Genomic DNA, 27,227 nt, shown 5'->3' with positions numbered 1-27,227 from the left:
GCATATGTGTGTACTTTGTTTTTATCCTCCTGGCTTTCAAGCCAGACAGGGGGATATTGCGATCGCGTATTCCTACATGCGTTTGTTTATGGTGTAAATCGAGGACACACACGTGCAACATCATCGGTGAATCGAGGACAGGGACCAATTCAAGGACGACCTCAATTAGAAAACGTGTACAAAACCAATGAGAGCTGTTGCGAAAAAGTTAAAGTAAAGGAAAAGGAAAGAGGAGCAATAGAAAATCCTTGATTTACACCATAAACAAACGTGTGTGGGTGAGTACCGGGAGGTTATGGTGCAAATCGAGGACAAACGTGCAACATCATCGATGAACTGAGTCCTGACAGGAACCAAATCGAGGACGACATCGATTAGAGAAAGTGTACAAAACCAGTGAGAGCTGTTGAAAACAAGTCAAAGTAAAGGAAAAGGGAAGAGGAACAATAGAAAATCCTTGATTTTACATCACAAACAAATGTGTACAGGTTATCCTGTACAACTGAGGACTTGGGACAATGGGGTGTGTGCGATAACAATGGGCCCGACGCTGCCCGAGGACCTGGGCACTAGTCCTCATGAAAATTTCGTGTACAAACCTTATGGGAGCTGTCGAGAAAAAGTTAAGGTACAAACAAAGGGAACAAAAGAAATGAAGGGGCAGGTCCTCATGAGTGTAGTCAAACACAACTGTGTGTGTGTGAGTATGTCCACACCGGCAATAGTGGTCCTAGGACAAAAGGGTTAGAGCACAAACAATACGTCCATGATCAGATGATTGACCGAACGTCCACGATTGAAATTCGTGTACAAAATCAATGAGAGCTGTTGCTACAAAGGAGTACAAACAAAGGAATGAAGATCAGGGACAATAGGGGGTCCACGATTGCCGGCATTTACGAATGGGTGTGTACAGGCATTACATTCACTGTGTGGACTTCCGAACAAAAGATGTCCACATAAACCAGGTAGAGGAGACACTGAGTTTGTCTTACATACGCAGTGTGGACTTCCGAACAAAAGACGTCCACATAATGTAGGTAGCACCGACGTTGTGTGGACTTACCCCACGTCCACACAGTGTTTCCCCATTTCTGGAAAACAGGTTTAGAGGCATTTTTGGGTTAGGTTTATCTGTAGCAGAATGAAGAGAAACACTAAAGGGAATCATAGAAAAAAAATTGGGTTGAAAGAGTTTTCACAGTTTGAGAAAAATGATTTTTTTCACTGGTTTTTCTGAACTACACGAAAGCAATGGAAAGTCCACACTAGTCATGTGAAACAAGTATATGTGTGTGTGCGTGTGTAAACACCGGCAATCGTGGACGTAGGACAAAAGAATGTGAGCACAAACAATACGTCCACGATCTCAAATCGTGTACAAAACCAATGAGAGCTGTCGCTAAAAAGTACAAACAAAGGAAAGAGGATTAGGGACAATGGGGCGTCCACGATTGCCGGCATTTACACACGTGTGTGGGTGTGTGTGTGTATGGCGGGGGGGGGGGGGGGGGGGGGGGGTGAGGGGAGGGAGCGTAAGTGTTTACAACTAGTACTTTGCCGAATAAACTGAATATCCGACTATTTGATCATCCATAGAATATGATTATAAAATGAAAAACCACTTTCAATGTTATTTGCATCATTTCAGTCATGGGACATCTTCTTCCGCAACGCTCAGAATGGAGCCGCTCCCGGTATGGCGTACACCCCGCCCCCAGCACCTACCCCGGCGATGTATCAGACACCTACCCAGGCAGTCACTGCGACACCCACTCGGACACTGGGGGCGCCCTTGGACCGACGTGTCATCGAGGATCACCTTTCGGTTCAGACCATCATCCGATCCTATCAGGTCTGTATGGTTGGAGAACAAAACCCCAACAATCCACATATGAACACGTGCTATTTAAACATTGTGTCACTAGAAAAATGTCTGTATCCAAAGGCAGTTCAATACTAAAAAAAGTTTTGTTCTTTAAATTACGTAGAAAAAAGTTCTTATTCCAAAAATGTTTCTCACACTCAAACGTCAGATGAGAACATACCGGTATTTCTTATAAACAAGAACTATATATTCTCACATTCAGAAATACAAGAAATCAATTTTAGCAATCCTCTTTTAGGCTTTTACACATGTAGTAAGGTGCTCAAATACATATTGTCTGGCATGGGCTGATGGGTGGCACAGTGTGTAAAGACCTCGCTTCTTACCGCTGTGGCCCTGGTTCGATTCCCGGCTCGGACCATATTTGAGTAGAGTTATTCATTGATTTTCTGCATGTGCCTCGCGTCCTGCAAAATTCTCTGTCAGCCATCACCGTCAATATGTTGAGGCAGAGCCAGTGACATCCTGGAGCAGTGCGGAGGATTTCAGGTATAATTTAGGCCTAAATTTATGAACGACTGAGCATAAACGACACCAGGGCCGGCCCAAGACCTTGACACAGTGCATCCTCCAAAATCAGCCACACATTTTTGCCATAGCCTCAATCCTGCAAAATCCTCCATTTTGCAAAGAGAATTTTGGAGGATTTGGGAAGGTTAGGGTTAAAATTAATGTGTTCGCAAGCAGAACAGCCAGGCCTTTTGGCGTCTGAGTACCGTAATTCTCAAGTCATGCACATTAAATGCATCCATCCACTTTCATCAGCTTCAGACAGCATCTACATGTGTGTACAATCATAGTCAAGTCAGTGATTCTGATAATAGAGAGATTTGTTTACGAGGTTTTGCAAGACCGTGTACACCTAGGACCCATGTTGCGTCATGGATGCGTGTGACTCACAAAATTATGCCTCAGTGCACGTACATTGTTCATCTGCTGGTTTGCTGTACTCAACGCCAAACAAATTATTTTGGCGCTCCTCGTAATGCGAGGTAAAAAACGACTTCATTTACCATGCGTGCAAAAGTGCTAAAGATATTCAAGTTTTATAAGAGGTCACATAATGTATTGTCATTTATAATCAATAGACTTTTAATAGAGAAGATTATCTCAGGTATAATTAAAGGTTATGGATAAGGTTACCGAACACAGCTTCTTATGTACACGTGTACTTAAAGTCTTTTGCGCACATGCACATGAACGGGATGCGAAGTTTCCAGTATGCTTTGCCATACACGTTTACCTTTAATCTCTCTACTGTAAGATAGAGCCCACTCACACGACGCCATCTTCGTAGGAAAATTATATTCAATGCCATCTGGTACTTGTGGGCGCAGTGTGCAAAATGTTCTAAATACATGCGTGTTGCTCGAAATGTCTTCAAAATATGGCTCGGCACAGCCGATGCGCGTCACGAAAATGCACTTGACAATCTGCATTGGAGTAACAACTCGGTAACACATACCGGTACGTCTATATGGTTTCAAAGCAGACACAGAAACCCAGGTTGGAAATGCACTTAGACCCTTTGCTTTTTTTAATGGGATAGGGTAGGCCATACCTTGCCATGCACTCAGGCAGACAGAACAGAGCATGGTGAAATTTAATTTGGCTGTCCTTGTATGGTGACGGCGGACAGAGTTAATAACACGCACCAAACAAGATGCATTAGGCAGTGCTTTTCGTATAGCACGCAAGCTTTCAAGTCACAATGCAAAAATTAAAAAAGAAAAAAATTAATTCAATAGTCTGTTGCCGATTCCATTAAAAATTCCAATTCAATTTTGCTTTCTTTTTGTTTGGCCAGAACACTCTACAATGTGTACATGTATGTAGCTCAAATGTACACATGTGCATAAATAATGTGTAAGGGGCACGGCACGGTATGTGTTTGCAGCTCATGATTAGGCCTACAAGTAACTTAAATTTAAAATTTATGGCAAAATAGTAAGAAAAAAGTTTATTGATTAAATGGAGTAAACCCTTCTGACATGAATAATTTCATTTTCAAGTTCATTTCTTCCTTTTATAAATGTATGAAGCGAATAATTGTTTACATGACTAAACCCCTTTGACATGAAATTTGTCCTGTTTTCAAATTTTTGTTTCTCATGTCTTTTTAGAAGTAACAAAAGGTTTGAGAAGACAGAGTTGAAAATTGCATTTCTCTGTTCAGGTATGGATGCACACTGTGGCGGAAATACAAATTGATAAATGTTTATGGGGCAATTTCAGTGTTATGGAAGAAAATGCAATGTTCATGACAGAGCCAACCATAGAAAAATTATCTAATACTCTGTAATCTCCTCGACCATTACTAGATTATGGATATATGTATTATAAGATTTGAAAAAGACATTTTCAGGTTTACTTACTGAGTTCTTTACCCTAATTCCTCAGGTGTTTTGTGTAAAAAATCATAATTTGGAGGACTGTTTGAGTTAAATTTAAAAAAAAAGTCTAATTTCTAAATTGTCCGCCTCACTGATATTGCCCATTTTTTTGTACAATTCAATTCAATTTCTTTCAGTTTTGTTAAATCCCTTACAGGAAATTCCTTTTGGTCGTTCTGGCGTGTACATCAAACACATAAACCCTAACCACCAACCCTTCAAAGTCCAACTGCATGTTTTGTTTGAATCTGTTGGAGTGAGGACTCTTTACCAGTGAACTGAAATGCTTTTACACAGGGTCAGGCATACTCACAGTCCAACAGTTTGGGTGTTGAACTCGAGTCGCCATATGGTGTTGGATTTTGCAAGAGTGAGGAAGCTAGGATCTCAGTGAATCACTCAAGGGGCTAGGATTTTAAATGTAGCACAAAGTGTAATGATAACATACGGGCAAAAAAACGGTCCACTATTGACTACCGTACGTTGACCATAATCTTGACTTCAATGAATTGCCGAGGAAGTCATCAACCGTGGACATGATGGTGCCAGCAGGATGCCTGCTTCCCTTGTCTTTACCAGTCACCGTCTCGTGCTTGTCAATTTGTCGCGGCGTCTCACACTGTGTACGTGTGTGGGTTGGCCATTCCCATAATGTGTATTGATTTGCAAAAGATCAAGGTACAATGTACATTTATCCAGTGTGCAAGTTGGTGAAAGTCACATCCCCATTTATTTTGTACACGTGTGCATCATGTGTGCACGGTGCAGTTCACTTGGTATTATTCCCAATGTCCCTTTTTTTGGTCAGTGCAGTCAATTAGCACACGCAAGGATTTTTTGGGAGCATCATTTTAAAAATATTATTTTGATTGCATTTCCATATATTTTTCTTATAGTAATCATGGTAATTGTAGGATTTTCGGTGAATCTTACTAGAAAAACGCTCAAGTCTTGTCCATATGGCATGCTTAAATTAATATTTTCTAAAATTCAAAGTACGTAATATGTAAAAATACATGTTGACCTGCAGTATTACTTACGGTATGTACAGGTACATGTATAGACAATTTCTCAAAATCTATTAAAAATATTCAATTTGCATGCCTCTAAAGCACTTGGTGAGTCAAAATATAGTGACCGAATTTTAACTTTTTAAAAAACATTTGGCTACAAATGTAGCTCCATTTCATAAAAGTAACGTAGGGATAAAGTACATGTACCGGTACAGGTTGACTAGTAACTGAAAATGTCAAGTACTTTGCACTCTATATTCCTAAGTTACCTGTACGTCTAGATTTCAATGAACAAAACATCACAAAATTTAGCTTTCCACCACTGATAATTTTAAATCCTACGAACTCATGAATTACCAATTAAATACAATGAAACATGGATGTTCTCCCACCTCCATGCAATAATTTGCAAAGGAAAACAGACACAAATCTTTACCAATATTTCAGGAAAAAATAGAGTTTACTTGTTACTCACATATTCAAAACACAAAATCTGACTGTAAGAAGATTTAAGACAAACATGTACTTCCGTTGATGTATCAAATTTGATTGCAAATCTGGGTTGCTTTCTTTCTGACCCACCCAGGCACATCTGAGAACTAATGTACCGGTACATGTATGTACAACAGTGTACGGTACATGACCACATACATGTTGATAATGATGTCATGGTCATAAGAGTGTTCAGGAAATGTGTACAGCTTAAGCCCCCCCCCCCCCCCCCCCCCCCCCTCAAATACTTCTGCTTCCGGTTACCCGACCAATTCTATTTTTAGGCTGCGACCCTTAAAATTTTATCGAAAAGTCAAAAAACAAATATAACGATAAATGAATTTACAAATTAAAAAAAACTTATCTTTTCTGTCTTCACAAAACACCTCTCAAAAACCCTTTTGTTTTTATAAGATCACTTGCGATTAAACTATGCAATTTGATGTCACAGTGACGATATGATGAAGTGATATTTAGAGTGATAAGATGCAGCGTGTTTCCTCGAAATGTCCTCCCTTAAAAACGAGGTTTTTTGCCCTCCACACACAGTGCATCACGCAGGTTTATGTATACGCGCAATGTACGGACAGTGTTGGTCAGTTTCCCGCAGTGGCGTAGCCAGGAATTTTTCAGTGGTGTGGCTGGGGGGGGGGGGGGGGGGGGGGGGGGGGGGCATCATGTAGATCAATGATAATTTTTTTAGAAACTCAAAATCTCAGTGGGGGGGGGGGGGGGGGGCGACTGGGGGGCCACACTGGTTTCCTGTCTTGACTGGCGTTGTGGACGACCTGAATTTTCCATTATTTAAAGAATTATCTAAAGAATTATCGACTATATATATTTTAACAATTATTAAGGTACAATGTAAGTTTTAATTACTTTTTGATGCCATTTTTTTGCATAGCTTTCGTACCGGTAGTGCAATGAAAATAGTTCAGGCTGAAATTCGCATATAAATGAATAACCAATTCAATCAGCACAAAAAAAATTGGCCCCCCCAAAAAAAAAATTGCGACCAACCAACCCTAATTTGGATGTAACTGGAAGCAGAACTATTTGTTTTTTTACCTGACACGTGTTGTACTGTACAGGATTTGGAAAATGTGTGCTTCAAGTGAATTATCAGTGAATTATCCTCGGAAGTTAGCCATGCCCCTTAGACAACCTAGCTATGGACTTTTGTTCATAAAAGTTTTGTCTCAGACTTCGCGTTCCGCGTCTGTTTAAATTGGAAAATATTTCTCAAGCTGCGTTGACGCGATTCTATGATACATGTTCATGTAGGTTCTTTCATAAATTTGCTTTCATCAGACTTCTCCCTCACGAAAACATCTTTTATAGCTCTTTTCACATTGAACTTGAAACGACTGAAATATTCTTTTGTGTATTGGGAAATCTTGCCAAATACATACAGGTATGCATTTTTTTTCGGGACAACAGGATAACAGTGAGTCACCAATTATGGGTGATTATCGGCCACTGTGTCTGCCGTTTCATGTCTATCAAGTTGGTGTTTGTTTTATATACGTTCAAAAAAATTAACCGTTTATTTGAATCCATTTTGTAGCTTCGCGGTCACCATCTAGCAGGCTTGGACCCACTACAGATTAGCGCAGCATGCACGGGACCCATACCAGAGCTGGTGACCGGCAACTATAACCTAGGTAACACATGAGGACATAGAGGGTAGTCGGTACCAGTCTCTGGCCTGCCCGTCGAAAAAGGTTGTCCACAGTAATGCTGAGATCAAAACCTAAAAATGTGTTCAGTCTATTCACAAAATGTCTAGTGCAAAGGTACACAACAGCTTAGCAAAGATGTAGGAGATACCAGTATACTGCAGTATCTTGTCACATACGTGACTAGATGAAAATGTAAACTCTGTGTAGTGTGTACAAAGTTGATTTTCAGGAAAGGCAATAATAGCAATAATATGACATATGTACGGTACACTTGTATCAAGTAGGACAAAAAGGGCAAATACATGGGCCTACATTTAGATCTATGTACACGTATCATGGTGATTTTTTTCATTCAGAATTTTAATTAATTTTTTATTTTATTTAATTAAGTTTTTTTCCCAATGGATTTTTAATACATGTTTGTGTAGTGGAAGTGATTTGCAATTTGCTTCAGACATGGTTTGAATTCTTATCACATTTTGTTTTATAAATTTAGCTCCTATTTGTCTGCCGAAGCCTGAAGACTTTTTTATTTTGCCTGTTTCGTTGAAAAACCTGGCTAGTTATAAACACGTACATTGTACATGTAATAAACTAATATGCATTCACCAGACCTGAAATGTATACATGTACATGTATACTATACATGTACATGTGTGCACATGTATGCTGCATGGATCTTGGCCCTGTAATTTAAATTTCCGTATGCATGTACCGTACATGACATATGATCCAATTAAAAACCAATCTCAAAATAATATTGTTATTGATCAGCTGTAGAAAATGTATGTAAAAATGGAACGTCACAACCTCTTTAAAACAAATCTTTTCGAGCACTTTTACAGTAAGAAACAAAGTCCACTTGAATTAGAGTTTGCTGTGAATGCCCATGATGCTGCGCTTCATGGTATGGCCTCTGGTATTCCAGTGTGTTGAGGTCCAGTTACACTCAGTCAATAGCTTGCAAATGGAATGTGTATGTGCCAGTATGCCATGTCTTTCTAATGAACGATGCCCCAGGTATACTGTATACATGTACAGTGATCAGTATTTTTGGCATTGGATGCTTACGTATGCAAGTATACTGTGCGTAATCTAAAACTGTGTACATACAATGTACATGTGATCAATATACATGTGCACCGCAAATTGAGCATTAAAGGGAAAATATTTGCAAACATTAAGAAATAAAACTACCAAATTATTTTGAAATACCTTGCTGGACTGTTAGAGAATGACAGTCTAAAACATCCTGTAAAATCATGGCACCTGGTATACTGTCATTTTCAAGAAAAGTGCTATTTTCGTATCAATTTCCAGCGTTGGAAAAAACTGGCTTTTTTCATAAATTGGCCCCCATTGACCATATTTAGTTAATCTGGTTTTGTTTGCAATCGATTACACACCTGTGAACGGGTACAATTAAGCCATCTAGACTGGTTCCATGACCTTACAATTCTCCAACGTCAATAAATTGCTCCGTTTCATCTTAAATGGAGTCAGGGAGCCAGACTACAGGAAAATGATTGCTTTTCTTGGTTTTTATAGTATACACGAACCCAAAATGTAAAAAAAAGTCAGTGTAACAATATTTGCAATATATATTACCAACCCCCGAAATCCATCCATTTCTGAAAATTACAGCATAAGCAAATGATGTATATTCCCTTTAAGTCAGACTTTTAACGAATTTGGATATTCTTATTTCTGGATTCCACAGAACAAGAGCTTTCTAATGGTACATGTACATGTACATGTATATGTGTACCCATATAGGGTACTGAGTTCCGACTAATGGAAATATTGTATCGGTAGGCCTATGGGTCATTCCATAAATTTAGGGTCTAAATTACCAGTACAAAATGTATGACCAGTTTTTGTGTCCATGTTCCTGACCTGTGTAATTTGCCATGCATTTATTCAAATTTGCTTCTAACTATTTTTTTTATTTGTTAAATGGCAGGTACTTTGCTTTTTCATAATCACTGAGTTAGAAGGTGTTGTAGAATGTGTCCTGAATTTACAACATCATACATCTGAGATGTACCGTAACTAGGGACACACAAAAATAGACCCTACATTTATGGAATGACCCACATGGACTGCCAATTACCAAAGTAATTTTTGAGACAATGGCCTTTGAAATCCCACTGTTTTGTTACAGTGACTGAACAGGGGCAGTTTCATGGGAAAGGTTGCAATAAGTTGTGTTTCCTTTCTTTTAAATCTGGAAAAAAATACCATGTTCAGGAAAGGACATTTTGAAAAAACGTTTAACGGACAAATCAATTTCTCACTCAATACGGCATAAAAAAAAATAAGTTGGCCAATCCTAATGAAATCTGGTGTACAGAGTTTTTGGACATTCTTCAATGTCCTCACAAGTTTGGGTGGTCCTCGTGGCATTTATTTTTATTTCTCATCAATTGCAGTTTCTAGAAAATGTGAATGAGGCTCCAAATCTTGTGCTTTAGCACCCATGTGAGCTTATAATTTGAGAACCGTAATGTGTAGAACTTTGAAATTTTTTTGGAGACTGCTACAACATTAAGGTCCTTGTGAGACAAAAACCAGCAAATTCCAACAAAGTCTTCCTATGAAATAAAGCATTGATTACCTATTTTTCATTTTGCAACCTTTCCCGTGAAACTGCCCACAGTCTACTAATAAAATGGGATAAAAATATGTTTTAAAGATGTTTGGCAGAACAAAAATAATTGGAAAAAGTAGAACAGGACTTACAGATTGAGGTTCACCTGAAAACAAACAGTCGACCACCCCTTAAAATTGAGGCTTTGCCCCACTGTATTGCAATGTGGTAATTTCCAAAGTAACAGGTACCGGTAGGCCTGGGCGAGTTGTCAATTTTTCAAGGAACAACTTGTAAGCAAATTGCATGCAAGTCACAGCACATTCTGCACCGAGTCATGTCTTGCTGAAGTCAATTTTCCTCAAAGAATTGCTACTTGCGAGTACCTGCTTCTGCTCATGCCATGACGAGTGCTCAAGTAGATGAAAAATCACATGTACCGTGTACATGTAGTGCCTCGATCCCGCCTGGTTATACACGTCATCTGACGTGAACTGGTTTAGTTAGAGAAGAAAATTTAATTTGTTGATTAGCACGGGAAATGCACTTTAGTTTTGGTTCAAATTATTATTTGATTTTTTTTTTGGGGGGGGGGGAGGAGAATTCTATGTGCATCCGCACTCACCAGATATTTAACTTGATCCTGATTTGAGATTCAGATTTCAGATGCCACGGTTTTCCAACTAAATGCATAGATCTTCCAACTCTGGCACTAGCTTGGGGCCAAATTGTTACCCTAGCGCCGTTTCCACGGTGATTTTGTCGGGCACTGATTAAGATCAATACCACAGGTGAGCGTTCAATTGATTGAGAGGCTGAAGATGGAATGCCGGACATTAAAAAGAAAGATCCATGGCTGTGATTTGACGAACACGATACTCGGCATTCTTTTAAGCGCTAGATGTAGGCCTACATTTGCACAGTATCTGACTATCATCACAAAATATTCTATCAATTTGGGGTCAACTCTTTTTCCTGTCCCTGTTACACCTGACATGATTTTACAATTGTGATGCACTTCTTAAACGGAATATACAACATTTGCAAACATCAAACAACAAAATTACCAAATTATCACGAAATACCTTACTGGACTGTAAGTGAAAGACAGTCTTAAAGTACATATAAAATCATGGCACCTGGTGTGCTGATGTTTTCAAGAAAAGTGGTATTTTTACATTCAATTTCGAAAAACTTCCTTTTTTTCAAATACTGCTCATATTAAGTTAGTCAGTATTTCTTTGAATAAGTCCAATGTAATACATTGTATCAGGGAATAATTCCAATGTAATACAATGTATCAGGGAATAATTACAATGGAATACAATGTATTTCAGGATAACCCCTGCCTGTGGCATTGCTTGCAAAATTCCCGGTAAAAAGCAACTTCAATCAAAATGCAGTGACTGTTTGGGGCAAGTTTTGGGTGCTTGAATGTTGTTGACAGTCAGCAAAATGATACCGTATTGCATGCCTTACTCTAGAGTACCAGTGTGTACTGTGTACACTCAATCAGTGTACCATACACATGCAATGAACTGCTGGTACGTATGTACACGTATTTGGGCATGCAAATTTGCTTTTAGCTGTTTTGTGTGCATTTTTTTCATCATGCGAATTCAAGTGCACTGCGAAGTGGTGTGGTTTTTGCATTTTTCATTAGTACATGTATGTGTACATGTATACATGTACATTCTCTCAAAATTAATGCATAAATTTTACATACTGTTCCATGAAACATGTATTTATGGTTCTGTTTAGGACATCTGAGTATAAAAGTATTGTTTAAAGGCATACAAGTATTTGCATGTACATTTGTCCCAAAAGTAACCTACCAAAATTATTATCACTTGGATTACATTTTTAAAGATCGTACTGGTGCTAAAACACCCCGTGAAATTATTCCATCTAACTTGCTGATTTCCAAAGATCTGTCGGCTGACAGATTTTTGGAATAAAGAGTTCTATTGACAAAATTTTACTGAACTGAAACTTAACAGGTTTGGTCTTGAACATTCTTCTTTGGATTTCCAGTGGTATTAATTATTATTGATAAACAAAATGCATAAAAAGCAAATGATCCTATAGGCCCATGCCTTTAATACGTGTTATGCAGACTGTATGATAACACATTCTTGTACGCAGGACGCGGTATCCATACATGTACATGTTCTTACAGCCTACATACATGTATATTTTAGGTCATTGATAAGGTACACATGATTTTGACAAAATTTGTGCAAATTTACTCTTGAAGAAATCTTTAATTTTCCTTTTTTAACAATAAAATTATTTTAAAAACCTGTTTCCGTTCACGTACAGTGTTACAAAAATTAGCATTTTGGATGAATAATGTTATTGCCTTTAGTGCAGTAAACAAATGCCATTGTCTGGTCATCATTAACGAAACAGTAGAACAGCTTGTGGGATCTTCAACAGGTGTTTGCAATTAGTGTTTAGAACAGTTGTCGAGTATACAATGGATATCACAACACATGACAGAGATGGTTAACATTTGATCACAATTAATTTTGTGTTTACATACATGTACATGTACCGGTATACCGGTAGTAGCTTAAGAGCATTATTTATGTGATTAAGCATGATAACCAATCTCAAATTTGTAATTTTAACGACTCAATTATATTCCAAATTTATTGCCCGCATCACTTTAATTTATTCATACCTTTTTCGTTGGGATTGCTTGGAGTGGTGGAACGATACAAATTAACTGCTCTTGAATTTGAGACTGACCTGTATTTTTGCTGATTTGTATGTACAACCAATTGTCCTCCGAGGGCAAAAGGCTATCCATTCCTATACTGTAGATGAGGTTCTCCTGAATAATTATTTCAACCTTTCAGAGTGGAAACGGAGACTGGATGAAGATCGGCGGCGCCAGGCATACCAGGCATGCTGGCGGCAAGAATAGTTTTGTTGCCCTGGAGCTGTAGTAGATTTTTGCTGTAGCATGCAAAAAAAATTGTACTAGTGTTGGGATTTAAATTTAACTTCGGTTTGAATTCCACTATTCGAATTCGATTTTGGAAAGCTGATATTCGAAACCAACCTTGAAAAAAATTAAGGCCTTCTATTTTTTGTGAAGCAGGCTAAAGAAAACAACTGGAATATCCCCCAGTTTGCTCCATGGTCTCTGATTGTCACTGCATGCACTTGCTGGTGGTCTTCTTGGTGTAGGAATAGCCTGCCCATTTGACTTATCAGAGAGTTCCCATGTCATTTTTTTTCCAACATTTATACAGCTGTGGAGTGTTTTTGTAAAGGCGCAGTGGTCATTGAATCCTGCAAACTATACCCAGTCACTGGGAGGGCATTTCATGCGGCACCTCACTCGTCACTTTTATGTTGGCGTGACTGTGTGTGCGATGGGAACTTCCAATACAATCAGGCCTAACCGTTCTTTGCCTTAAAAAAATAGTAGGATTTAACCAGATTTTGAAATTTCTAATTTCTCCCACCATGAAATTGTACAATACCAGTCATTACTGTTGATTTGTTATGGCAGCAGAATAGGCAGCTAGGAACAGTGTGCTATGCAATTGATTGATATATGAGTTTCAGTGTGCACAGTGCTGTATCTGAAGGAGGGGGGGGGGGTGAGGGGCACGCTAACATGTTACACATGTTGTGACCCCCTCCCCCTTGTGACCCCGTGGGACCCCCCTTGTGACACCTCACCCCTCAGGCGGAATTTGGGGGAAGGCAAAAACAATCTTTCAATAGAGCGTGTCAGTTTCACCAGATCACATTTATTTGTGTGTGAGCGTCTTTGGTACCAAACACTGACTAGTCTAGTCACAGACTCCCGTGTTTGAATTTACCCACTTGTTATCCGCGTGATCGATTGAACGGAAGTCCATTGAGGTCAACAATTTAAATTTTATAATTTAATAGTCATCAATTCCCTGTATCTTTATTGTAGTAAATTGTAACGCTTTCTTTTCTTCCAAAGTACCCATTTATTGCCCTTGATTGGATGGGCCCAGTCAGGACACACAAGAAATGCACAGAGTAGGATGTTACACATGTTGCAGATCCCGTACGGTGCCCGGCCATGCTAAATTCTCGTTAAAAATCTTGCAGGTTTTGAGATCAAGTTGGAAACTCCGTTGTTAAAACCCATTGAGTGTCCCCTCCAGAAAATGAGGCTTTCGAATTGCCCCCCTCCCCCCTTCTGCAAATTGGACCCCACTTTACATCTTTTTCCTAATCAGATCACGTAGGAGTTGTTTAGAAATGTGTGCATGTGTTTAGAAACTCATAATTTGTTTAGACTTTTGTTCTAATCAGCAATGTTACCTTTCAGATCAGCGGCCACAACATTAGTAATCTGGATCCCTTGGGAATCAACAACGCTGATCTGGCTGGTGAAATACCTCAAGAGCTCCTTACTAAGAACTATAAGTTGGGTAAGGGTCTCTGACAGAGTGGGATACACAGGGTTCCCAGCCTCTTTGGAAATCAAGAAAAAAACTTGACAATGAATTTTTCCAGTAAGGGAAACTCAGGGAATTTGGGAAAAACACCGCAAATCAGGGAAAACTCTGGGAATTTGGCAGTGACCCAGAAGCGAAAGGTTTTGGCCAGTTTGGCGTATGTGTGTCAACGTTGTGTCCATTGACTGACTGGCTCTGGTGGCTTGTCAGTGTTCATGCAGTGTGAGTATTATCAGTATCTAACAAGGTGAGGAAAAAAAAATGAAGCCCAAATGGCAGGACCACTGTTTGAATGAAGTTTTGCCTTTCAAAATCTGGGATATGAAAGCCCAGTCAGTACAAAGCTTTCTTTTAGTACAAAAATCATTCAAATCACTCATGTACTTTTCAAGTTACAGATTTTTGAACACAAACACAGTTTTAAAATTCTGTACTTGGATCACAAAGAAAGGTGTTCATTCAGCAAAATGAAAACAATTGTCAAGGGATGCATGTGAATTGTTTTCTTTTTTCTGAAAGAATACTCACCTTTTGTTGTGATCCGTGGACAGAACTTTAAAACGGTGTTTGTATTCAAAATTCCGTAACTTGAAAAGTACATGAGTGATTTAAATGATTCTTGTACTAAAAGAAAGCTCATTGACTGGGCTTTCATATCCTAGATTTTGAAAGTGCTACAGGCAAAATTTCATTCAAAAATTGGTCCTGCCATTTTGGGATTCATTTTTTTTTAAACTTACCCTGTAGTTGCTTTGCTGCAAACACTCGACTTCCCAGCAACCTTGTTAAAGTGAGAATATTTCTCATGGATTCTTGAAATGTATCTCAGGGAAATATCAGGGAAAACCTCAGGAAATTCTGTTTTCATTAAGCGCTGGGAACCCTAATACGTGTACATTCTGACATTCCCAATAATCCTTCATCATTCTTTGTTTTGCACACATCTACATGTAGATCCTTAAGCACCACTAATTGTGAGACTGCATGTAAATCCAACTCCATCACTCTTTACAACTTACATTTTTTTCACAACAAATATTCCAAATTCCACAGTTTTTTAACTCTTTGTGTGCAAATTAATGTCCATTATTGGATGGAGTTAAAACAGTGCATGGTGATTGTCAAGCCGATATATGGTAAGCGTGTTGTCTCTTGAGTTAGGATGACCGTATGCAGTGAAAGTTCTCTGGAAGACCAGTAGCTACCGTATGTGGCTATACATCGTGAAGGTTGAAATGTGCATGTATTAAGGTGATGAACTTTATACACCTAAGTATGTTGACAAGTACAGTGAACAAAAGTTGGACGGGTGACGTCTAAACATTCTAATCCCTTAGACGTTTTGTACACACACACAAAGACTGTGAAATCTGTGGAGGCAGACCGTGTGTTGATCTTGAATTTGGCCGTTGTGCACGGCCTATTGTTGTACAATTTACGCTCAAGTGCACACCCAGGAGTATTGAAACATGTATTTTTTTGGCAAGAAATATCGTACAAATTACACTTTTGGAATGACTCTTGCGAATCAGTATTTGTGGCATTTGGGTATATATATACATGTAGCCGAAAGTTGGCTGGAACATTTTGCCTTTTGCGAAAATCAAAATTTTCGGTAAAAAACCCCGAAATTTCATCTCAGTAGATACAGGTATCGTACTTTTGGAGAAAACTGTTAACACGCATCTTCATTTTTCTCGATGCAAAGCATAGATTTCTTTCGAAAGTGCCATGGTCTGGCCCTAATCATCACCATAGCAAGGAAAGGAGTTCACAGGAAGCTTGATCCTGTTATTTACTTACAGTCAAGTACGGTATTTCACGATATACCGGTATTTGACGGACTTTTCATTTTTGAATGTTTGCAAATGGTGTCCATTAAACATAGGTTTTTAACAACTTTTGGTTATACATTGTAACACCATACTGATCACTGACTAAACCAACTTAATTTAGAAATGACTTACCACTCCCATACATGTAGGCATCTTTTAGTTCAACGTTCTTAACAACCTTTGTTTTCTGTCTTTCTGTTGTAGAAGACTTAGACAGTTAAACATTACTAATAATATTAACAATTTAGTAACAATTAACATGTACATGTAAAGTCTACAAACTGGTGTCCCAAGTCGCATCAGGAAACATGAAATTAATGTACATGTACACTCACTTTGTTTTCATCGTACTGTCCGACGTTCATGTATGTATCTTCATTCATTTCTATGGAAATGTCCTAATATTTCCGATCATTGGTGAAAGAAATAGAACACCTACATGTAGTGCGTGCATTTAATACTCATGTTCGTTCAATAATGCAATTATTATGTGAGACAAGGTGGTATACCGGTATGTCACACTTTGGTAAGTTTTCCAAAATTTTCATTACGGCATTCCTTTTTTTATTCCTTGGCTCTAGGTTCAGACCAACCCTATTTTAGACTCCCGAATCAAGGTGAATAAAGAACCACTTTTTTGTTTTTACTGCTGACCTAGTTTCGAACCCCGACTACCAAGAAAATAAATTTATGAAAAGAAAATGAATATCAAATTTAGGCAATCAGGCTCTGTGTAGCCCCCCCCCCCCTAAAACAAAGAGAAAAAGATTGAGGCGCATGATCAGAATCAACGCGCACTGAGAATATATATAACTATATATATTTGTTTTGCCTTTGAAAAGCATTGGAAACTTACACAATGTATATAATTTTACTTAAATCATATGACACAATGATGCGAGGGTGTTGCCTCCATACATTCTTTTTTTACATTGTAGTTTACTGTACATGTACATGTACATGTCTATACTCCTGGGTGGAGAGAGGCAAGTGGGGTGAGCAGCTTGCCCAAGGACACAACATATGCCCAGCAACTGGATTTGAACCCGTGACCCTCTGATCATATCACAAACCCTAACCACCAGGCACATTCCCCCACTTCATAGGCAATGCAATATGAGATCCATCGAAGCAAAAAGGGAAAAACTTTATGTACATGTACATGTTTACAAACACAACAAAATTTAGAGGGGGGGGGGGGGGGGAGTAGTTACGCCTGGTTGAGAGCATGCAAGGTTTAACCCTTTTCGCCGAGCTTTTAGGGTAAATTGTTTGTGCTCAACTCTGGGCATGGCAGTATTTTTTTTGCCTGGGGTGATGTAAACTGTTCATCCTTGAACAAACTCTGCTGTCACAGATTATGTTTGCTGTTTGCTTTGATGCTTTTAAGGTAATGGACACCTTTTCCCCAAAATGTACTTTTACAAATTCAAGTAACTATCATGACAACGTAACAAATCAGATTATTTACAAAACTAACCTGTCAAATTTCAGCTCAGTAGACAGATACTTTTTTTGAGCAAACTGTTAAAAGGAATCTTCTTTTTTCTCTATGCAACGCTAGGTTTCTGTTTAACATAATTAAAGCTCTCCCTTCCAAAATGAATAAGGTACATTACACCGTCTTGTGGTATGATCCGAGTTTGTCACTTGTGAAAACAATATTTTTGTTTTGATTGTGTTCAAATGTTGTCCAATAACCTTTAACATGTAGTTAATTGCCTTAGTCTGACAATTAAAACAATGCAAAATTATGATGTTTGAGCTGATGTATCGACTTACCATCTCAAGCGCACACCAATGAGCTAATATAACGGGTCACTGCACACAAAGAGTTAAAGGCTTACATTTATAGGATCAGTTGCATATTTTTTTACCTCAAAACTAAATTTATAAAAAGAATTTTTATCCAAATTGAAGCTTACTTGAGTTCTAAACACCCCGTGAAATTACTCCTTCTGGCTTGCTATCATTTACAAATGTAAAAGAAATCAAGAAATGTACCTTGATTTCCGGTGATCAGTCTGTTGACTGATGTTTGGAAATAAAAGAGTGCTAACCGGGTAGATATGATAGACGAAATGTGTTTCATGATCGAAAGGTTGTGAATGATTTTTCAATATTTTTGTGAAAAGTGAAATCTCCACTGCGCTGAAACTTCAACAGGTTGTGTTTTGAACATTCTTCTTTGGCTTTTGAGTGGTGTTATTATTGGAAATGAACAAAACGTGTGAAATGCAAATGATCCTACATGTTTATTGAAACAATTAAATAGCAAGCACCATGTTCAAGGATCGACTATTGCATTTATAGGCCTACTGTTCAACTCGACCAGAGTGTCCTAATTTTTCAGCATGACTCTGAAATGACGGCCTCAAACGGGTCAAGTCCTTTAAAACCGTAGAGTTATAATAAATCACTAGAGCGCTGATGTACAAAGTGATGCCTGCTGGGTGCATCCATGTTTGTGCACAAACCTATGGAAAACTCCAAATTTTGTACGGCTTTTGTACGGCTATTTTCATCGGCATTTGTATTCTATACAGGTGTGTTGCCGTTATCAAAGTCGATGCGCCCAAAACCAAAAGGCACAATGAGTAAATGAGCGATTCATTTTGCTCTGCGCAAACAACGCAAAGGAGTGCACGTATCTGCTGCAGATGATTTTGCCGTGATGTTATTTAACCGCCATGACGCGCTTAAGCTGTTTGCGTATGCGTGTTACACTTTCAAAATTCACTCCATCTAACTGCATTATGTTCTACAAACATGCACATAACCCAAAATGTCAGCGCGCAGGATGGCTTTAAAGTATCTCCGCACACAAGAATGAGGAGTTAGTGCTCTAGTAATTTAATATGTACCGGAATGTGGCTCTATGTTTTTAACTTCTACATATCTTTAACATTAGTTATTAAAAACTATGGTGAACAGTCTTATTTCTTCAGAGCAAATTCCATTTATTATTTGGTGTAAAGGCATGCCATTGACTTTGCTGTTGTGGTGTAAAATGGATTCCTGTTGCACATTAGAATTTTACTGTGGACTTTTTCTCCGGGTTGGAAGCTTTGAATTGTATGCATGGCTGCTTTATTACTGTTTAACGCAACATGTATATCGGCAGATAGCTAAGTTTAATCGCATCAGACCATGTTGTTTGGTATTATAACAACCTCATAATGCATGAACTACATGTAGTGTCTTTTTTGGCTGGCCTGGGAGTTGTCTTTTTGGCTTGTGATCTTGAGCTTCACCTATTTGGGATGATTTGAAAGGATGAAGTGCTGTTGTTAGTTGGTGGAGCTTGCTTTTGTGTCTTACGAAGCGGTCTCTTTTAGCTTTGCACAAAGTGCATACATTGCACAATGCAGCAAAATGAGTAGGCTATAAAAGAAAGTAAAAAAAATCTGATTTGGTACATTTATACATAATGCATGTGTGTGACATGACATGTATTTTCAGCTCTGCACTGTTACAATTTTCATCACTGCACCATCAACTGTTACGGTACATGTACATGAAGAAATGTACCGGTACTTTTTTGTTGTTGAACTTGTCCATGTTTGTTGTACGTTTTACAAATTATGTACATGTACATACTTGTAGTTGTGCTTAAATTTATGTTGGTTGATACAGACATGTATGTACAGTGGTAGGCTCTTCGTGAAATGGGGTGCTGACTGCAGTTTGATTATGAAACATGTACATTTTGTACTACACTAAATTTTGCTTTGACATATTTGAAGCACATCATTGGACTCAACTAAGCCAGGGGGCACATGTACATGTACATGTATGTATTTTTAGCCCTAGCTGCTCGATCTGTTCTGCCCCAAAAATCATCTAGGACTTTGTACATGTACATGTACAATAATGGACTGGGCTCCGCCCCCATGCCATGGTTCCAATGTACATGTATGTAAATCTGGCTGCCTGACAGTGAAAATTCACTGGTACTCTAACTTGATCAGCAAATTGGGAGGCATGCAGTTTTGATTGATTGCCCATGCGTGACATGTTTTTATGAGTTTTGTAAGGCAGCTACATGTGGCTTGCAAATTGCCCATTATGTGATATTTTACAAGCTTGTCCAATTGTGACAGCGTTGGAAAGGATTTGGCATGTTTGGTTAGGTACATGTAGTGTACACTAACAACATTGTGTTCATTTTTGTTGTTGCTACAATTGGTAACAAGAAATTAGCATATATAAAAAAGCTTCCCAGGCATTATAATATTTTTTGTATATTTTTTGTATTTTTTATACTGTACAGTATAGTGTACAAGTACTTGCACCGTATAACATCACTTGGTCATACGGTATGCATCCATGCAAATGATTGCATTGTTTTTTTAAAGTCATATTTTTAAAGTGAAATACAAAATATCAGTAGTAACGCACACTTACCGATTTTGGACTTTTTCTCTTAACATGTACAATGTACTTGTACATTTAGGTATAAGGTATTAGGTATTTAAGTTATTCAGAAGGGCTGTACATACATGTACATCGGAATCGAGTACCCGACTGCTTATGTCAGGAACTGGTTCAGATTATGGGATCATGTACCCGTAATCACCCATACAAAGTGCTTACAATGTAGTTACTTCTCAGGACAATGAAAAAGAAGGATTTTGAATGTCGTTTGTGGAATTTTCAAAATGAACTCCAGGCTACATGGGAAAACAACACATATTTTACGTTTATGACACTCACGGAAGTTGCAGTTTACACTGTAAAGCTATAAAGCTCACTGTACACACTTGCACATTGTCGCACCAATGTGCGAGTATAATACAAAAACTGTCAACAGCAACTATACTGAGATTTAAATGGACCGATCCAGTAAGCACCACCCCATGGGGTTCTGACCTATCACAGCCGTGATTTATGTCCGACGTGTGTGCACTAAAGTCCGACATGCGTGCACGCGCGTATGATGCGGGCGGAAGGAAAATGCAGCGTGGCATTGTTGTTGATTTGCCCACGTGCGCACTGGGCGGAGCTTACTGGATCGGTCCATTTTGGGGTTGGGCTTCCTAAAGGGTTCCTGCACTGGTACCCATGTTTTCTTTTTCAATCGGGTACCGGATTCCCATACTACCCATAAATAAACACCCCTTGTATTCATTGGTTTAGACCCCAACTCATCAAAAGGTAATTTGGGTACCCGGTTCCCACATTACCCATTAAAAAACACCCCTAATATTCATTGGTAATAGACCCCAACTGTACTACCCGTAAATAAACACCCCTAATGTTCATTGGTTTAGACCCCAACTAATGAAAAGTCAGGGTCTAAGAACAAAAAATCATGTACTTAACACACGTTATACATGTACATGCAATTTACGCAGTATTTTACATTGACATGTAAATGTACATGTCAATGTATCTTACATATTGGTGCAATTTTAGAGCATTCGGCAAATTGACTTAGACTGTTTAATCATTTATCACTATGAAAGCATAATAAAATACATCATGTACCGGTGTATGAACAATGAACATTTCCACTGGAAATTATTTTTCATAGGCTGTAATAACCGGATGGCTTTTTGAATGTTTTTTTTTTTTAATATCACTCCTTCATTGAATGAAGCAAATGTTTAATACTTGCATTTATTTTGATTGCTCCCCTTGAATTGATCTCAGCATTTTGTGGACAATCTTTGATGTGGTATTTATATTTTTTTGGGGTCCAGTTTTGTCCGTTTTGCTCTTCATCTTTCTCTTATCTTAAAACGAAAAATTTAATGTGCTGGTAGCTTTTGGCTGATATCGCTCAAATTTAATGGATGATTGTTTTTACATTTTGGCTCCTTCAACGCTAACAGTCAAAAGTAACAGGACATTAAACTGTGCAATGCTTGCTTCTGAAAGCAGTATAGAATTCAAAGTAGTCAAGCTGAATATTAGTAGATTTATTAGTAGTACTTAGTTGTACTACATTTTGTAAATTATTTAAAGGAAGAGTACTTCATTTGCAGCTATCCAAAAAATAACTGACAAAATTATTGTTGAAAAGCATACTTGGTTTAAAGATAGTAATGGCGCTAAACTCCGTATTAGATTAGTCTTTCTAGCGTGCTGTCATTTTGAAGAAAACAATAAAAAGAAGGTCATTTCCAAAGATGCGTGTTAAGACACATTTTTGGAAATTTTTGTTTTCAATTCGGCGAAGCCGTGAATGAGTGCGTGCAAGCTTTGACACGACGCACGCACGTGCGCAGTTGTTATAATTTGTTGGTTCAGTGCGTGACATGACGTAGCTGCAATCAGCTGAACGAGAACGTGTCCCTGACGTTGAATTCGTCCCTGACATTGCAGAGGCAAAATATGACTCTACAACTTTTGAATTGAAATTGAGATCCTAGAATATTGTTTTCACGGAATATACAACATTCACAGAGCTAAACTTTCAGGTTTATAAGCACCCTTCTTTAGATCTCATTCAGCACTTTTGTTAACGACTTTTGAATTGAAATTGAGATCCTAGAATATTGTTTTCTCTGAATATACAACATTCACAGAGCTAAAAGTAATTTCAGATTTGTTGTTCAGCACCCTTCTATAGATTTTGAGCACTTCTGTTGCTTCAAAAAAAAAAATAAAGCACAAATAACAAATGATGTACTCTACCTTTAAACGTTCCATGCACAAAGTTCTATCTTGTGATTTTAAGAAACCCTTAAACATGTATCATACTTGGTCGGACAAGTTTAAAAATGATCGGTGTGCTATGTGCTTCAGTCCCCCTGTTTTTTCTTCCCGTGTTCAACAGGTGAGCATGACATGGACAGAGTGTTCACTTTACCACAGACGACTTTCATCGGCGGGGAGCAGACTGCGTTACCACTACGGGAGATCATCAGAAGACTGGAGGTAAGGCTGCATCAAAATGAGCTCCGTGCGCAAACAAGAGAGGGCGCTGTTGAACGCTTCCGAGAGCCGAGTGGATGGGGCACACTGAGTGCGCGTGTGTGTTCGCGCGCGTGTAGCGCAGGGTACACAAGACTTGTTCTGTTCAGAATTTTTACAAAGCCATGCATCTCCGCATTAGCGTTGGGCGTTGTTGCTTGTACGACCTGAAACTGGTTGTCACTTGATTTTTCTTTTGAAATATAAATTTGATTTAGCAGTATTGCCTGCCTCGCCATTCCATGAAAGTCCTGGCCGAACTGTTATCCTTGGAAGAGCAGGCTTATACCTCATACATATTCATGATCAAAAGCCAAACTCTCACTGGTCAATTCACCATCACGTGCCAGGTGTTATTTTTGCAAACCAGGTTTTGGGGTCATTGCGTTTAAATGGTGATATCCTTTGAACGGATTGAGCAATTTCAGTGATTTTGTCATCTAAAAGTAGCTTATGACATTCGCTTTCCAGTCATTATTATGCTTGGTGCTACATATTTTTTTTTAAATACAAAATATATTTTTGGGGGTTTGGGTTCCACACCCTGTAGGTTCAAACCCTGCTCCAGTAAATTTCTTTGTTCAACTTTAAAAAAGTAAATTTCTTCATTATTCACAATAACACAAAATGCACCACATATAATTTAATTCTTTGCTACAATAAACACATTTCATATTGCACTGCCTGTAATGTGACCATTTCTGCATGTTTTTGGTTTAATTTTTTTTTTTTTTTAAATTTAGGACACTTATTGCCGGAGCATTGGAGTGGAGTACATGTTTATCAATGACCGGCAGCAATGCGATTGGATCCGGGAACGCTTTGAGACGCCCGGCATCATGCAGTTCACTAAGATGGACAAACGGCTGATACTGGAACGACTGATACGCTCCACAAGGTAAAATGATTGAAATAAAAGTTGGAAATCTGGTTCGTTAATAAAAATGTCATACATGCGCGCGCACCACTGATTGCTAGTGCCCATTGGATAAACACTCAAGTTGCGTTAATTCTGGTTCCAATGGTACCGATGCTACATGTACTTACATGTAATGGCCAGTGGGCGTGGTTTAAACTGAAGTGACGTCACACTAACGAACGGGATAGTGGCCAGATGGGCATATGTGCAGAGGGGGGGTGTTCAGAGTTCAAGAACATACAGTGTAGATCAATATTTTTCATTCAATTTTTTATAATGTGCGAGTACCTATACATGTACAGTCCATAGGCCTAGAACATGTGTACCACAGGTACACATACATGTACATGTGATATATTTTGTGCGTACATGTACGGGTACATGTGCTGGTAGTTTTGCAAAATTTTGGCAGTCATCACATTGTTATTTCTCCAGCTGGCAGTATACACATGTGCTAACATGCAGTTCCTTGACCAACTCTGAACAACATGAACATTTGTCTTCAAGCAGACTCGAATCCTCGATCCTTATTGGTCGATCCATGGCAACAAATCCCATGTAGCACGGTCTATACCGCACTCCGCGTATCGTGCTATTCTGAGATACTGCTGCCGTTCCTGCTGCGCTTACGGGACACAGAAAATGTAGTGCGTCTGTGTCCCACATGTACGGCCGAGTGACATATGTACATGTAGGACACAGACGAAAATTCCGAGTTCACTCATGCTTGTGGGATAACTAATATGTTGCGCCAACGCACTCATTAGTGCTGGGCGAGTATCCTGAGTACTCGACTACTCACGATTAGTGTTTGCTACTCGTTGTTCTACTTGTGGTTTTTCATCTACTCGAGTACTCGTCCTGGCGCGAGTAGAAGTAGCGACTCGCGAGTACCTTTTTTTTCTTCACAAATCACTACCTCCATCTGTTTCCTTGGGATTCCACTAGCTCTCTCAACAAATACATTTTCAAGTAAAATGAGCCAACATTTTGCCTACATTGTAGTTAGGATATCTCAGTGCTAAAGAATGCAGTGTGCCTTCCACGCTTTTTATTTGTAGTAACTTCCTTCTTGGTTATTTTTAATGCCATGTTTTGTTTTGATGGGGATTTAATGAACTATCCGTGAATAGCCGACTATTCGCGAGTAATTTCTCTGCGAGTACTCGCAGGAAAATCAACTACTTGCCGAGGACTAGTGCTCATACAAAATCGTTTGGTGCCGGTTCCTGAAGCCTGCTGGCTGGCCAAGAAGGGATCTGTGGAATTTTGAGGTTTTTATTTTGATACGGTAGTTTTTGTTTTTGGTGTATGCTCTTGCAACTTCTCAGACCGCGCCTTTCACTTGTAAAATTGATTTTCAGTTAATGAAACAGAAAAATGAAAGTACATCACCACAATCTCAATCAACAAATAACGCTTGCATAAATAATGTCTAAACGTGTACATGATGTACAAGACCAGGAAGAGTCCAGGAAGTAAAACAAAAGTAGGTTTTTCACACCTGTTTGATTTCAACATGTGCATGTTTCCTTCCTCATTTGGTCCATGCTCTGTGCACAGTACTTTTAAAGAGATTTACTTTTTTTTCATTTGTAGTGTATTATCTTCATTAGTTTAAAAGTATGTACGTATGTCTGAAGACGATCAGAGCATACTGACCGAAACGTTGAGTTTATACATGTGGTTCTTTTCAGAACCATTCTCTTAGTTGAGAAATTATTCGCACATGTGTTTTCAGCAAACCTTTCATTCACCAGCTAGTCTGGTTCCCTGACCTGACAATTCCCTGACGTCTATATAAATTGCTCCGTTTCGTCTGGAACCAGACTACTAGAACAGTATTTTTTTCCTTGGTTTTTCCAGCATCTATGAACACAAAACTATATTTGCTATAAAACACTATTCCCCAAATCAGTCCGTTTCTTAAAGGGGCACTAGGTCCTGAAATCCTCGAAAATTTCATGTTTTGGATGTTTACTTAGCCTATTTCAATCATCTGGTTGAAAGGAAACCAACCTAATGTCTTACCGTTCCCGAGAAAAGACGAAAAAAAACCGCTTGTTTACATCGGACACGATGGAGTGCGAATACATTTTTAGTGTCGTTCTCAGTGTACGATATACACGTTGTGTGTCTCGGGAACAGTGGTGCCCAATCACCAATGCAAATAAAAGTGGTTCCTTCAACGTCCGCGAAAGGCGAACACTTCACGAATGAAATCACAACTAGCATCCAAACAGCTCAAATTTATGGGGTCGCAAAAGTGGACCCCAAAATTCGTTCTCACATGCATAACACAGGAATAACACAAAAACGCACAGTTTTGAAAGGATACATGTATGTAGTTGTGTGGATGTTTATATCCTACTTTTAAATGTTATTTCCGATTAGCATAATCTCGTTCAAAGCGTGTTTTGTAGCCCAATTGGGCTGTTCCAGGACCTACGGTAGTGTCCCTTTAAAAATTACAGCAAAAGCAAGTTGTACACATAACCTTTAACAACTATGCACTTTGGCTGTCTGCGTGTGCGCCACACAAATCTTATTTGCATTTCAATTATTTAAGTCAGAATATTATTGCATATTCCCTGTATGGGAGTGTTTTTTTACTCCACACTCCATTTGAAGTGGCTTGTTAATATTTTTTTTGGCCTCCAGATTTGAGGAGTTTCTGGCCCGGAAGTGGTCGGCCGAGAAGCGCTTCGGCCTGGAGGGATGTGAAGTGCTGGTGCCTGCCCTGAAGAGTCTTATTGACGTGTGTAGTGGCCAGGGAGTGGAGAGCTTCGTGATCGGTATGCCCCACCGGTGAGTAGATCATTTTTTGCCCATTATGGTTCTGGCAGGTTCGCCAGAGGGCGCCCTCTTCAGCCACATGCATATTCATAGTCTTGTTCCCCAGTGAATTAGCATTTTAAAGGGCCCATGGCAATGTAATCTTTTTAATGCAATCCTTGAAAATGCACCTTTGTGTCCCATTTATCCTTATTTTCTTTTTTCGGTTTGCCATTACAAGAGTACCTGTATTTTTGGTCTC

At 38.8% G+C, this 27,227-nt stretch overlaps 1 protein-coding gene across 2 annotated transcripts in view; it reads left to right on the top strand.

Annotated features, from left to right (window-relative positions):
- The window catches only part of LOC119731274 (2-oxoglutarate dehydrogenase, mitochondrial-like), a 75,837-nt gene that overhangs the window by 5,011 nt on the left and 43,599 nt on the right, over positions 1 to 27,227 (top strand). Inside the window, exons 2-6 of one of the 2 annotated variants that reach the window (XM_038204405.1) lie at positions 1,652 to 1,855; positions 14,386 to 14,488; positions 23,135 to 23,235; positions 24,015 to 24,169; positions 26,852 to 26,998. In XM_038204405.1, coding sequence (XP_038060333.1) covers positions 1,652 to 1,855; positions 14,386 to 14,488; positions 23,135 to 23,235; positions 24,015 to 24,169; positions 26,852 to 26,998 — 710 coding nt within the window. Of the gene's footprint in view, positions 1 to 1,651; positions 1,856 to 7,353; positions 7,451 to 14,385; positions 14,489 to 23,134; positions 23,236 to 24,014; positions 24,170 to 26,851; positions 26,999 to 27,227 lie in introns of both variants that reach the window. The other variant, XM_038204406.1, reaches the window with a different exon arrangement.

The sequence above is a fragment of the Patiria miniata genome, unplaced genomic scaffold, assembly GCF_015706575.1.
Source record: "Patiria miniata isolate m_02_andy unplaced genomic scaffold, ASM1570657v1 HiC_scaffold_23, whole genome shotgun sequence".
Taxonomy (NCBI): domain Eukaryota; kingdom Metazoa; phylum Echinodermata; class Asteroidea; order Valvatida; family Asterinidae; genus Patiria; species Patiria miniata.
Note: the sequence above shows the minus strand (reverse complement) of the source record. Positions and strands in the feature narration are given on the sequence as shown.